The sequence below is a fragment of the Staurois parvus genome, unplaced genomic scaffold (genome assembly GCF_062004578.1).
Source record: "Staurois parvus isolate SC_StPar_1 unplaced genomic scaffold, SC_StPar_1.0 ptg000534l, whole genome shotgun sequence".
Classification (NCBI taxonomy): Eukaryota; Metazoa; Chordata; class Amphibia; order Anura; family Ranidae; genus Staurois; species Staurois parvus.
Genome location: NW_028318330.1, coordinates 1,091,704 through 1,107,167, shown reverse-complemented (window position 1 = coordinate 1,107,167; position 15,464 = coordinate 1,091,704). Strand labels below are relative to the sequence as shown.

General features: G+C 50.4%; 1 protein-coding gene across 1 annotated transcript in view; it reads left to right on the top strand.

Annotated features, from left to right (window-relative positions):
* Window positions 1-15,027, top strand: part of LOC149451535 (uncharacterized) — a 61,593-nt gene extending 46,566 nt beyond the window's left edge. The window contains exon 4 of the mRNA XM_089690595.1: window positions 14,194-15,027. Coding sequence (XP_089546721.1) covers window positions 14,194-14,965 — 772 coding nt within the window. The 3' untranslated portion in view covers window positions 14,966-15,027. The remainder of the gene's footprint in view (window positions 1-14,193) is intronic.
* Window positions 15,028-15,464: the final 437 nt, after the last annotated feature.

The window sequence follows — 15,464 nt, the reverse complement described above, 5'->3', positions numbered from 1 at the left end:
GGACGAGGAATAGCAAGAAGGAGCTGAGAGACAAATGAGAATATTGCTCAGCCAATGGGAGATGATCTCAGCATGACTTCCATCATGAAGGAGATGAGGGGGAGGGGAGGAAGTCACTGAAGGTGACCATAGATCCATGGAAATTCAGCTGGTTCAGCAGGGATCGCTCACATTTCCATCCATGTGTGGCCACTGCCGGATAAAAGCCACTCCCCCAGTGGCTGCAGCCAATAGCTTCAATGCTGATCTGTGTATTCTGAGAGCGGAGGAGTCCCCCCATTGTCAGAATACAAGAGTGCAGCGGGGAGGATTCCCCCATCCACCTCCAATGTGTGGATGGGGGAATCGCTTCAGTTTTTATGCTCATCCCGCTGGCTGAACGATAAAACTGAACCATGTAGGCCAGCTTTGGGGGCAAATATATTATCATCAACTCCTCCCCCTGAAGGGGATCATCTACGTATTACCTCCTCTGCTGCCAGATCCAGGAATGTCTCCTCTCTACTTCCTGCTTACTCACATATCCCCTGGAACTTCCTGTATTTACCTGACATCACTTCCTGTCTGTACCTGATATCACTTCCTGTCTGTACCTGGCATCACTTCCTGTCTTTACCTGACATCAGTTCCTGTCTGTCTTCCATAGAGAATTCCTGTCTGGGTAGAAGTGAGATCCCCACCTTGTGGGCCAAAATCCCTCCCCCGAGCAGTCATATATTTCTGTCCCCCTTGGTGGGAGTGGAGGTGACCCCTCTATTAGGATCTACAGTCCATACACACCCAGCACAAGGCCGGGGTCACACTACCAGACGCTTCTTGGGGCTGCAGTTCCTCTGAGCTCCACAAGGTGGGGATCTCACTTCTACCCAGACAAGAAGTCTCTATGGAAGACAGGAAATGATGTCAGGTAAAGGCAGGAAGTGATATCAGGTACAGACAGGAAGTGATGTCAGGTATAGACAGGAAGTTCCATGAATGAGGAAGTAGAGAGGAGACGTTCCTGGATCTGGCAGCAGAGGAGGTAATACGTAGATGAACCCCTTCAGGGGGAGGAGTTGATGATAATATATCTTGCTCCCAAAGCTGGCCTACATGGTTCATGTGATGGAAGCGTAGGCAGGACAGAACACACACGGAGCATGATAAACACAGAGTTTTATTGAAATCTGGGAGACAATCAGGGTAGGAAGGTAGCGTCCGGGTACCCAAAAAAGGGGAAGAGGATAGTCCAGGCAAGGAAGATAGGGAGATTCATGGACAGTCCAGGCAGGGAAAGGAGGGAGATTCACGGATAGTCCAGGCAGGGAAAGGAGGGAGATTCACGGATAGTCCAGGCAGGGAAAGGAGGGAGATTCACGGATAGTCCAGGCAGAGAAAGGAGGGAGATTCATGGACAGTCCAGGCAGGGAAAATAGGGAGATTCACGGATAGTCCAGGCAGGGAAAGGAGGGAGATTCATGGACAGTCCAGGCAGGGAAAATAGGGAGATTCACGGATAGTCCAGGCAGGGAAAATAGGGAGATTCACGGATAGTCCAGGCAGGGAAAGGAGGGAGATTCACGGATAGTCCAGGCAGAGAAAGGAGGGAGATTCATGGACAGTCCAGGCAGGGAAAATAGGGAGATTCACGGATAGTCCAGGCAGGGAAAATAGGGAGATTCACGGATAGTCCAGGCAGGGAAAATAGGGAGATTCACGGATAGTCCAGGCAGGGAAAATAGGGAGATTCACGGATAGTCCAGGCAGGGAAAATAGGGAGATTCACGGATAGTCCAGGCAGGGAAAATAGGGAGATTCACGGATAGTCCAGGCAGAGAAAGGAGGGAGATTCATGGACAGTCCAGGCAGGGAAAATAGGGAGATTCACGGATAGTCCAGGCAGGGAAAATAGGGAGATTCACGGATAGTCCAGGCAGGGAAAGGAGGGAGATTCATGGACAGTCCAGGCAGGGAAAATAGGGAGATTCACGGATAGTCCAGGCAGGGAAAATAGGGAGATTCACGGATAGTCCAGGCAGGGAAAGGAGGGAGATTCACGGATAGTCCAGGCAGAGAAAGGAGGGAGATTCATGGACAGTCCAGGCAGGGAAAATAGGGAGATTCACGGATAGTCCAGGCAGGGAAAATAGGGAGATTCACGGATAGTCCAGGCAGGGAAAATAGGGAGATTCACGGATAGTCCAGGCAGGGAAAATAGGGAGATTCACGGATAGTCCAGGCAGGGAAAATAGGGAGATTCACGGATAGTCCAGGCAGGGAAAATAGGGAGATTCACGGATAGTCCAGGCAGGGAAAATAGGGAGATTCACGGATAGTCCAGGCAGGGAAAATAGGGAGATTCACGGATAGTCCAGGCAGAGAAAGGAGGGAGATTCATGGACAGTCCAGGCAGGGAAAATAGGGAGATTCACGGATAGTCCAGGCAGGGAAAATAGGGAGATTCACGGATAGTCCAGGCAGGGAAAATAGGGAGATTCACGGATAGTCCAGGCAGGGAAAATAGGGAGATTCACGGATAGTCCAGGCAGGGAAAATAGGGAGATTCACGGATAGTCCAGGCAGGGAAAATAGGGAGATTCACGGATAGTCCAGGCAGGGAAAATAGGGAGATTCACGGATAGTCCAGGCAGAGAAAGGAGGGAGATTCATGGACAGTCCAGGCAGGGAAAATAGGGAGATTCACGGATAGTCCAGGCAGGGAAAATAGGGAGATTCACGGATAGTCCAGGCAGGGAAAGGAGGGAGATTCATGGACAGTCCAGGCAGGGAAAATAGGGAGATTCACGGATAGTCCAGGCAGGGAAAATAGGGAGATTCACGGATAGTCCAGGCAGGGAAAGGAGGGAGATTCACGGATAGTCCAGGCAGAGAAAGGAGGGAGATTCATGGACAGTCCAGGCAGGGAAAATAGGGAGATTCACGGATAGTCCAGGCAGGGAAAATAGGGAGATTCACGGATAGTCCAGGCAGGGAAAATAGGGAGATTCACGGATAGTCCAGGCAGGGAAAATAGGGAGATTCACGGATAGTCCAGGCAGGGAAAATAGGGAGATTCACGGATAGTCCAGGCAGGGAAAATAGGGAGATTCACGGATAGTCCAGGCAGGGAAAATAGGGAGATTCACGGATAGTCCAGGCAGAGAAAGGAGGGAGATTCATGGACAGTCCAGGCAGGGAAAATAGGGAGATTCACGGATAGTCCAGGCAGGGAAAATAGGGAGATTCACGGATAGTCCAGGCAGGGAAAGGAGGGAGATTCATGGACAGTCCAGGCAGGGAAAATAGGGAGATTCACGGATAGTCCAGGCAGGGAAAATAGGGAGATTCACGGATAGTCCAGGCAGGGAAAGGAGGGAGATTCACGGATAGTCCAGGCAGAGAAAGGAGGGAGATTCACGGATAGTCCAGGCAGGGAAAGGAGGGAGATTCACGGATAGTCCAGGCAGAGAAAGGAGGGAGATTCACGGATAGTCCAGGCAGGGAAAATAGGGAGATTCACGGATAGTCCAGGCAGGGAAAATAGGGAGATTCACGGATAGTCCAGGCAGGGAAAGGAGGGAGATTCACGGATAGTCCAGGCAGAGAAAGGAGGGAGATTCATGGACAGTCCAGGCAGGGAAAATAGGGAGATTCACGGATAGTCCAGGCAGGGAAAATAGGGAGATTCACGGATAGTCCAGGCAGGGAAAATAGGGAGATTCACGGATAGTCCAGGCAGGGAAAATAGGGAGATTCACGGATAGTCCAGGCAGGGAAAATAGGGAGATTCACGGATAGTCCAGGCAGGGAAAATAGGGAGATTCACGGATAGTCCAGGCAGAGAAAGGAGGGAGATTCATGTACAGTCCAGGCAGGGAAAATAGGGAGATTCACGGATAGTCCAGGCAGGGAAAATAGGGAGATTCACGGATAGTCCAGGCAGGGAAAGGAGGGAGATTCATGGACAGTCCAGGCAGGGAAAATAGGGAGATTCACGGATAGTCCAGGCAGGGAAAATAGGGAGATTCACGGATAGTCCAGGCAGGGAAAGGAGGGAGATTCACGGATAGTCCAGGCAGAGAAAGGAGGGAGATTCATGGACAGTCCAGGCAGGGAAAATAGGGAGATTCACGGATAGTCCAGGCAGGGAAAATAGGGAGATTCACGGATAGTCCAGGCAGGGAAAATAGGGAGATTCACGGATAGTCCAGGCAGGGAAAATAGGGAGATTCACGGATAGTCCAGGCAGGGAAAATAGGGAGATTCACGGATAGTCCAGGCAGGGAAAATAGGGAGATTCACGGATAGTCCAGGCAGGGAAAATAGGGAGATTCACGGATAGTCCAGGCAGGGAAAATAGGGAGATTCACGGATAGTCCAGGCAGAGAAAGGAGGGAGATTCATGGACAGTCCAGGCAGGGAAAATAGGGAGATTCACGGATAGTCCAGGCAGGGAAAATAGGGAGATTCACGGATAGTCCAGGCAGGGAAAATAGGGAGATTCACGGATAGTCCAGGCAGGGAAAATAGGGAGATTCACGGATAGTCCAGGCAGGGAAAATAGGGAGATTCACGGATAGTCCAGGCAGGGAAAATAGGGAGATTCACGGATAGTCCAGGCAGGGAAAATAGGGAGATTCACGGATAGTCCAGGCAGAGAAAGGAGGGAGATTCATGGACAGTCCAGGCAGGGAAAATAGGGAGATTCACGGATAGTCCAGGCAGGGAAAATAGGGAGATTCACGGATAGTCCAGGCAGGGAAAGGAGGGAGATTCATGGACAGTCCAGGCAGGGAAAATAGGGAGATTCACGGATAGTCCAGGCAGGGAAAATAGGGAGATTCACGGATAGTCCAGGCAGGGAAAGGAGGGAGATTCACGGATAGTCCAGGCAGAGAAAGGAGGGAGATTCATGGACAGTCCAGGCAGGGAAAATAGGGAGATTCACGGATAGTCCAGGCAGGGAAAATAGGGAGATTCACGGATAGTCCAGGCAGGGAAAATAGGGAGATTCACGGATAGTCCAGGCAGGGAAAATAGGGAGATTCACGGATAGTCCAGGCAGGGAAAATAGGGAGATTCACGGATAGTCCAGGCAGGGAAAATAGGGAGATTCACGGATAGTCCAGGCAGGGAAAATAGGGAGATTCACGGATAGTCCAGGCAGAGAAAGGAGGGAGATTCATGGACAGTCCAGGCAGGGAAAATAGGGAGATTCACGGATAGTCCAGGCAGGGAAAATAGGGAGATTCACGGATAGTCCAGGCAGGGAAAGGAGGGAGATTCATGGACAGTCCAGGCAGGGAAAATAGGGAGATTCACGGATAGTCCAGGCAGGGAAAATAGGGAGATTCACGGATAGTCCAGGCAGGGAAAGGAGGGAGATTCACGGATAGTCCAGGCAGAGAAAGGAGGGAGATTCACGGATAGTCCAGGCAGGGAAAGGAGGGAGATTCACGGATAGTCCAGGCAGAGAAAGGAGGGAGATTCACGGATAGTCCAGGCAGGGAAAATAGGGAGATTCACGGATAGTCCAGGCAGGGAAAATAGGGAGATTCACGGATAGTCCAGGCAGGGAAAATAGGGAGATTCACGGATAGTCCAGGCAGGGAAAATAGGGAGATTCACGGATAGTCCAGGCAGGGAAAATAGGGAGATTCACGGATAGTCCAGGCAGGGAAAATAGGGAGATTCACGGATAGTCCAGGCAGAGAAAGGAGGGAGATTCATGGACAGTCCAGGCAGGGAAAATAGGGAGATTCACGGATAGTCCAGGCAGGGAAAATAGGGAGATTCACGGATAGTCCAGGCAGGGAAAGGAGGGAGATTCATGGACAGTCCAGGCAGGGAAAATAGGGAGATTCACGGATAGTCCAGGCAGGGAAAATAGGGAGATTCACGGATAGTCCAGGCAGGGAAAATAGGGAGATTCACGGATAGTCCAGGCAGGGAAAATAGGGAGATTCACGGATAGTCCAGGCAGGGAAAATAGGGAGATTCACGGATAGTCCAGGCAGGGAAAATAGGGAGATTCACGGATAGTCCAGGCAGGGAAAATAGGGAGATTCACGGATAGTCCAGGCAGAGAAAGGAGGGAGATTCATGGACAGTCCAGGCAGGGAAAATAGGGAGATTCACGGATAGTCCAGGCAGGGAAAATAGGGAGATTCACGGATAGTCCAGGCAGGGAAAATAGGGAGATTCACGGATAGTCCAGGCAGGGAAAATAGGGAGATTCACGGATAGTCCAGGCAGGGAAAATAGGGAGATTCACGGATAGTCCAGGCAGGGAAAATAGGGAGATTCACGGATAGTCCAGGCAGGGAAAGGAGGGAGATTCACGGATAGTCCAGGCAGAGAAAGGAGGGAGATTCATGGACAGTCCAGGCAGGGAAAATAGGGAGATTCACGGATAGTCCAGGCAGGGAAAATAGGGAGATTCACGGATAGTCCAGGCAGGGAAAATAGGGAGATTCACGGATAGTCCAGGCAGGGAAAATAGGGAGATTCACGGATAGTCCAGGCAGGGAAAATAGGGAGATTCACGGATAGTCCAGGCAGGGAAAATAGGGAGATTCACGGATAGTCCAGGCAGGGAAAATAGGGAGATTCACGGATAGTCCAGGCAGAGAAAGGAGGGAGATTCATGGACAGTCCAGGCAGGGAAAATAGGGAGATTCACGGATAGTCCAGGCAGGGAAAATAGGGAGATTCACGGATAGTCCAGGCAGGGAAAGGAGGGAGATTCATGGACAGTCCAGGCAGGGAAAATAGGGAGATTCACGGATAGTCCAGGCAGGGAAAATAGGGAGATTCACGGATAGTCCAGGCAGGGAAAGGAGGGAGATTCACGGATAGTCCAGGCAGAGAAAGGAGGGAGATTCACGGATAGTCCAGGCAGGGAAAGGAGGGAGATTCACGGATAGTCCAGGCAGAGAAAGGAGGGAGATTCACGGATAGTCCAGGCAGGGAAAATAGGGAGATTCACGGATAGTCCAGGCAGGGAAAATAGGGAGATTCACGGATAGTCCAGGCAGGGAAAGGAGGGAGATTCACGGATAGTCCAGGCAGAGAAAGGAGGGAGATTCATGGACAGTCCAGGCAGGGAAAATAGGGAGATTCACGGATAGTCCAGGCAGGGAAAATAGGGAGATTCACGGATAGTCCTGGCAGGGAAAATAGGGAGATTCACGGATAGTCCAGGCAGGGAAAATAGGGAGATTCACGGATAGTCCAGGCAGGGAAAATAGGGAGATTCACGGATAGTCCAGGCAGGGAAAATAGGGAGATTCACGGATAGTCCAGGCAGAGAAAGGAGGGAGATTCATGGACAGTCCAGGCAGGGAAAATAGGGAGATTCACGGATAGTCCAGGCAGGGAAAATAGGGAGATTCACGGATAGTCCAGGCAGGGAAAGGAGGGAGATTCATGGACAGTCCAGGCAGGGAAAATAGGGAGATTCACGGATAGTCCAGGCAGGGAAAATAGGGAGATTCACGGATAGTCCAGGCAGGGAAAGGAGGGAGATTCACGGATAGTCCAGGCAGAGAAAGGAGGGAGATTCATGGACAGTCCAGGCAGGGAAAATAGGGAGATTCACGGATAGTCCAGGCAGGGAAAATAGGGAGATTCACGGATAGTCCAGGCAGGGAAAATAGGGAGATTCACGGATAGTCCAGGCAGGGAAAATAGGGAGATTCACGGATAGTCCAGGCAGGGAAAATAGGGAGATTCACGGATAGTCCAGGCAGGGAAAATAGGGAGATTCACGGATAGTCCAGGCAGGGAAAATAGGGAGATTCACGGATAGTCCAGGCAGGGAAAATAGGGAGATTCACGGATAGTCCAGGCAGAGAAAGGAGGGAGATTCATGGACAGTCCAGGCAGGGAAAATAGGGAGATTCACGGATAGTCCAGGCAGGGAAAATAGGGAGATTCACGGATAGTCCAGGCAGGGAAAATAGGGAGATTCACGGATAGTCCAGGCAGAGAAAGGAGGGAGATTCACGGATAGTCCAGGCAGGGAAAATAGGGAGATTCACGGATAGTCCAGGCAGGGAAAATAGGGAGATTCACGGATAGTCCAGGCAGGGAAAATAGGGAGATTCACGGATAGTCCAGGCAGGGAAAATAGGGAGATTCACGGATAGTCCAGGCAGAGAAAGGAGGGAGATTCATGGACAGTCCAGGCAGGGAAAATAGGGAGATTCACGGATAGTCCAGGCAGGGAAAATAGGGAGATTCACGGATAGTCCAGGCAGGGAAAGGAGGGAGATTCATGGACAGTCCAGGCAGGGAAAATAGGGAGATTCACGGATAGTCCAGGCAGGGAAAATAGGGAGATTCACGGATAGTCCAGGCAGGGAAAGGAGGGAGATTCACGGATAGTCCAGGCAGAGAAAGGAGGGAGATTCATGGACAGTCCAGGCAGGGAAAATAGGGAGATTCACGGATAGTCCAGGCAGGGAAAATAGGGAGATTCACGGATAGTCCAGGCAGGGAAAATAGGGAGATTCACGGATAGTCCAGGCAGGGAAAATAGGGAGATTCACGGATAGTCCAGGCAGGGAAAATAGGGAGATTCACGGATAGTCCAGGCAGGGAAAATAGGGAGATTCACGGATAGTCCAGGCAGGGAAAATAGGGAGATTCACGGATAGTCCAGGCAGGGAAAATAGGGAGATTCACGGATAGTCCAGGCAGAGAAAGGAGGGAGATTCATGGACAGTCCAGGCAGGGAAAATAGGGAGATTCACGGATAGTCCAGGCAGGGAAAATAGGGAGATTCACGGATAGTCCAGGCAGGGAAAGGAGGGAGATTCAAGGACAGTCCAGGCAGGGAAAATAGGGAGATTCACGGATAGTCCAGGCAGGGAAAATAGGGAGATTCACGGATAGTCCAGGCAGGGAAAGGAGGGAGATTCACGGATAGTCCAGGCAGAGAAAGGAGGGAGATTCACGGATAGTCCAGGCAGGGAAAGGAGGGAGATTCACGGATAGTCCAGGCAGAGAAAGGAGGGAGATTCACGGATAGTCCAGGCAGGGAAAATAGGGAGATTCACGAATAGTCCAGGCAGGGAAAATAGGGAGATTCACGGATAGTCCAGGCAGGGAAAATAGGGAGATTCACGGATAGTCCAGGCAGGGAAAATAGGGAGATTCACGGATAGTCCAGGCAGGGAAAATAGGGAGATTCACGGATAGTCCAGGCAGGGAAAATAGGGAGATTCACGGATAGTCCAGGCAGAGAAAGGAGGGAGATTCATGGACAGTCCAGGCAGGGAAAATAGGGAGATTCACGGATAGTCCAGGCAGGGAAAATAGGGAGATTCACGGATAGTCCAGGCAGGGAAAGGAGGGAGATTCATGGACAGTCCAGGCAGGGAAAATAGGGAGATTCACGGATAGTCCAGGCAGGGAAAATAGGGAGATTCACGGATAGTCCAGGCAGGGAAAGGAGGGAGATTCACGGATAGTCCAGGCAGAGAAAGGAGGGAGATTCACGGATAGTCCAGGCAGGGAAAGGAGGGAGATTCACGGATAGTCCAGGCAGAGAAAGGAGGGAGATTCACGGATAGTCCAGGCAGGGAAAGGAGGGAGATTCACGGATAGTCCAGGCAGGGAAAGGAGGGAGATTCACGGATAGTCCAGGCAGGGAAAGGAGGGAGATTCACGGATAGTCCAGGCAGAGAAAGGAGGGAGATTCATGGATAGTCCAGGCAGGGAAAGGAGGGAGATTCACGGATAGTCCAGGCAGGGAAAGGAGGGAGATTCACGGATAGTCCAGGCAGGGAAAATAGTGGGATTCACAGATAGTCCAGGCAGAGAGAATAGGGGGATTCATGGACAGTCCAGGCAGAGAGAATAGGGGGATTCATGGACAGTCCAGGCAGGGAAAATAGGGGGATTCACAGATAGTCCAGGCAGGGAAAGGAGGGATATTCACGGACAGTCCAGGCAGGGAAAGTAGGGAGATTCACGGATAGTCCAGGCAGGGAAAATAGGGAGATTCATGGATAGTCCAGGCAGGGAAAGGAGGGAGATTCACGGACAGTCCAGTCAGGGAAAGGAGGGAGATTCACGGACAGTCCAGGCAGGGAAAGGAGGGAGATTCACGGACAGTCCAGGCAGGGAAAGTAGGGAGATTCATGGATAGTCCAGGCAGGGAAAATAGGGAGATTCTTGGATAGTCCAGGCAGGGAAAGGAGGGAGATTCACGGATAGTCCAGGCAGGGAAAGGAGGGAGATTCACGGATAGTCCAGGCAGGGAAAATAGTGGGATTCACAGATAGTCCAGGCAGAGAGAATAGGGGGATTCATGGACAGTCCAGGCAGAGAGAATAGGGGGATTCATGGACAGTCCAGGCAGGGAAAATAGGGGGATTCACAGATAGTCCAGGCAGGGAAAGGAGGGAGATTCACGGACAGTCCAGGCAGGGAAAGGAGGGAGATTCACGGACAGTCCAGGCAAGGAAAATAGGGAGATTCATGGATAGTCCAGGCAGGGAAAGGAGGGAGATTCACGGACAGTCCAGGCAGGGAAAATAGTGGGATTCACAGATAGTCCAGGCAGAGAGAATAGGGGGATTCATGGACAGTCCAGGCAGAGAGAATAGGGGGATTCATGGACAGTCCAGGCAGGGAAAATAGGGGGATTCACAGATAGTCCAGGCAGGGAAAGGGGGGAGATTCACGGACAGTCCAGGCAGGGAAAGTAGGGAGATTCATGGATAGTCCAGGCAGGGAAAGGAGGGATATTTACGGATAGTCCAGGCAGGGAAAATAGGGAGATTCATGGATAGTCCAGGCAAGGAAAATAGGGAGATTTATGGATAGTCCAGGCAGGGAGAATAAACCCCTTAAGATGAACCCCTTCAGGGGGAGGAGTTGATGATAATATATTTGCTCCCAAAGCTGGCCTACATGGTTCAGTTTTATCGTTCAGCCAGCGGGATGACCATAAAAACTGAAGTGATTCCCCCATCCACACATTGGAGGTGGATGGGGGAATCCTCCCCGCTGCACTCTTGTATCCTGACAATGGGGGGACTCCTCCGCTCTCAGAATACACAGATCAGCACTGAAGCTATTGGCTGCAGCCGCTGGGGGAGTGGCTTTTATCTGGCAGTGGCCACACATGGATGGAAATGTGAGTGATCCCTGCTGAACCAGCTGAATTTCCATGGATCTATGGTCACCTTCAGTGATTTCCTCCCCTCCCCCTCATCTCCTTCATGATGGAAGTCATGCTGAGATCATCTCCCATTGGCTGAGCAATATTCTCATTTGTCTCTCAGCTCCTTCTTGCTATTCCTCGTCCTGCCTGTTGTTTCCTTGGATTGATTTTCTGTGTAGTGACCCCGGCTTGGTCTCTTGGATGCGCTCGTCTGTTGCTTGCCCTGACCTTTCTCCTGATTCCTGGATCTCCTCCTCATCTCTCCTCCATATCCTCTTACACAGCTTTTCTCCACACCTGCAGTGACCCTGGGGGGAGGAAACTTGGCACCAGCACGCCGCCAAATCCATCCCCACCATTAGGGGCTCTGGAGACAATTGTCTGCTATTTACACTCCGTTCCTCCGCACGTCACCTGATCACATGACAGCTTACTTCCACAGATTCCGCACAGATTTCTGGATGGTAAAGGTCAAAGGTCACTCTTCAGTTTAGGAGAGGTAGGACGCACCCAGGAACAAGGATTTAGTTTGCATGGGAGCCTCATATAGAGGACCCCTCAAATCTCCCCATCCAAATGTCCCTCCATCCAGAGTCTATATGTCCTAAGACATCACACTGACCTCACAGCTCCTCCTCCCAATGTCCCTCCATCCGGAGTCAGAGAATCCTATGACATCACACTGACCTCACAGCTCCTCCTCCCAATGTCCCTCTATCCGGAGTCAGAGATTCCTATGACATCACACTGACCTCACAGCTCCCCCTCCCAATGTCCCTCCATCCGGAGTCAGAGATTCCTATGACATCACACTGACCTCACAGCTCCCCCTCCCAATGTCCCTCCATCCGGAGTCAGAGAATCCTGTGACATCACACTGACCTCACAGCTCCTCCTCCCAATGTCCCTCCATGCGGAGTCAGAGAATCCTGTGACATCACACTGACCTCACAGCTCCTCCTCCCAATGTCCCTCCATCCGGAGTCAGAGAATCCTATGACATCACACTGACCTCACAGCTCCCCTTCCCAATGTCCCTCCATCCGGAGTCAGAGAATCCTATGACATCACACTGACCTCACAGCTCCTCCTCCCAATGTCCATCCAGAGTCAGAGAATCCTATGACATCACACCGACCTCACAGCTCCTCCTCCCAATGTCCCTCCATCCAGAGTCAGAGAATCCTACGACATCACACTGACCTCACAGCTCCTCCTCCCAATGTCCCTCCATCTGACTTTTTTCTGATGCTCTTAGGATGTGGGGCCCCTTGGTATCCTCACATGTAAAGTGGGACTGTTGGTCCTGCGTTGTATGTAATGACATCAGAATGCTGCAACAAGCCTATACCCTGCGTAGTGTGGGGGTCCTGTGGGGGGGAATTATACCTCAGCCTGAAGTGGGGCTTTAATAAAATGGAGACCTGAATGGAGAGGTGAGGAGGATTCTGGGAATATCATTTGATGTGACTATTTGTGTTCAGATGTAGAGTTTTCCTCCTGTGAAGTCTGGAGATCATATGACATCACATTGCCTCCACCTCCCTCCCTGATAGAAGAGAGAAAGAAGAAGAAGATTCTAGAAGTCACCAGAGAGATCACTGAGCTGCTGACAGGAGAGGTGAGCGGTGCCGGGAATTCTGGGACATTCTCCAGTAACAGACAAGGGATGTGTCTGGATGGTGACTGTATCATTGTGTGTGTCAGGTTCCTATAAGGTGTCAGGGTGTCACTGTCTATTTCTCCATGGAGGAGTGGGAGTATTTAGAAGGACACAAGGATCTCTACAAGGACGTCATGATGGACAATCAGCCGCCCCTCACATCACCGGGTAAGAGGAGACTTTATTGTAAAGGAGAGAGCAGTACGGAGGATCCACCTAGATCCCCCATCATCTGATAAACACATAGAAACAATGGATTCAGTCAGTGTGTGTGTTTCCTACAGATGGATCCAGTCATGGGAACCCACCAGAGAGATGTCCCCGTCCTCTGTATTCCCGGGATTCCACACAGGAAGGTCACACCATCCCTCACCATCATCAGGTAGATGAGGAACAATCACTGATAGTATCATTAGGATCTGTACATTATCTGCATTGTTACCATTGATGGCATTTTTATTATATATTCAGAGTGGAAACCTGAGAGATCCTAAAGTTGAGGTTAAAGAAGAGATAAAAGAGGAGGAGGATGAGGATGGGGCGATGGAGGAGTCAGAGCTTCTACAAGAACACAAAGATCTGTACCAGGACACCATGGTGGAGTCATCCAGCTACAGGAACCCACCAGAGAGATGTCCCCGTCCTCTGTATTCCCGGGATTCCACACAGGGAGGTCACACCATCCCTCACTATTACAAGGTTGGTGGGATGGAGAATCTAGAACATGGACTTGTAAAGATAATGTGTGGATTGTTTATGTGAGTTTATATTTTACAGATGATATTTTCTGTCATTTCCTTGATTTAGAGTGGAGATCCAATCGATATAGAATTTGAGGTGAAAGCAGAAGAAGAAGAGGCGTATGTGAGGGATGATCAGCAGTCTATGGAGGAGGATGGAATAACGGGGACATTTATAGAGGAGGACACTCCTACAGAGATCAGCACAGGTGGGTCATGAACACTAAATCCATTCCTCCACCCATACTGCTCACTGATTGGTCCAGAGTAGGGCGGGGACTGGGTGATAGCAGCCTGTAATCCCCTGGTCACTTTCCTGAGCTGTGCTCTCCATTTTGCCTGATGTGGGCAGAGTCCTGGTTTGGGGGAACCAATCAGCTCCTGTCTAGTAATCCTCTTTGTCTTTGTATTTTAGTCCATGGCCGGGAGATGAGGAAAACCTCCGAGGATTGTCTCACTTTGTCTCCAGACTGGAAAGTAGAAGATGAGGACATCACACAGTATAGTCCAGGAGAAAACCCGGCTCCCTCCAATGTCCATCCGGCACCACCCAGTGTAGATGGACCATCGGATTCCTCGTATCCTGAGGAGCCTCAGACTGTGCGGGACCGGGCCGGCCTTCCAACAGAGAAGAGGTTCTCCTGTACTGAGTGCGGGAAGGGTTTCTGTTTTAAATCCCATCTTAATGTGCACAAAAGATCTCACACAGGGGAAAAGCCGTATTCCTGTCCTGAGTGCGGGAAATGTTTTTCAGACAAGTCACATCTTTCCAGACATCAGAGATTGCATGTGGGTGAGAAGCCATATTCATGTCCTGAGTGCGGGAAATGTTTTGCACAAAAATCAGATCTTGTCAAACATGAAAGGTCTCACACAGGTGAGAAGCCATATTCCTGTTCTGAGTGTGGGAAATGTTTTGCACAAAAGTTCATTCTTTACAGTCATCAGAGATCTCACACGGGGGAGAAGCCGTATTCCTGTCCTGAGTGCGGGAAGTGTTTTTCATACAAGTCACATCTTTCCAGACATCTGAGATTGCATGTAGGCGAGAAGCCGTATTCATGTACTGAGTGTGGGAAATGTTTTGTACAAAAATCAGAACTTGCCGTACATCAGAGGTCTCACACTGGGGAGAAGCTATATTCCTGTCCACAGTGTGGGAAATGTTTTACAACGCATTCCAGTCTTTACAAACATAAGAGATCTCACACAGGGGAGAAGCCGTATTCCTGTTCTGAGTGCAGCAAATGTTTTATACGAAAATCAGAACTTGTCATACATTTGAGGTCTCACACGGGTGAAAAGCCATACTCCTGTTCTGAGTGCGGGAAATGTTTTTCACAGAAGTTCACTCTTTACAAACATCATCAGAGGTCTCACACAGGGGAGGAGGCTACTTACAAGTGAGTGTGGGAAATTGTAAAGAAATCAGAACTTGTCATACAATAAAGATCTCACAAGGTGGAGAAGCCGTATTCCTGTCCTGAGTGTGGGAAATGTTTTTCAGTGAAGTCCAGTCTTTACAAACATCAGAGATCTCACACAGAGGAGAAGCCACTTTCCTGTCCTGAGTGCAGAAAATGTTATTCACAGAAGTCCCATCTTTCCAGACATCAGAGATCTCACACAGAGGAGAAGCCACTTTCCTGTGCTGAGTGAGGGAAATGTTCCTCACTGAAGTCCTGTCTTCCTGTACATCAGGGGTCCCACACAACCCTGGAGGTGTATTAGTGCCTTGAGTGCGGGAAATGTCTTCTAGATGAATGTTGCTGGACATCCCAGCTCTCATGTGGGGAAGAAGCACACCCTGATATACACCTCAGATATACTCCATGGCTGATCTTCATCATGGAAGAAACAGTTCATAAGGAGATCAGAGGCCCCCAAAGACATGGATGACGTGTGG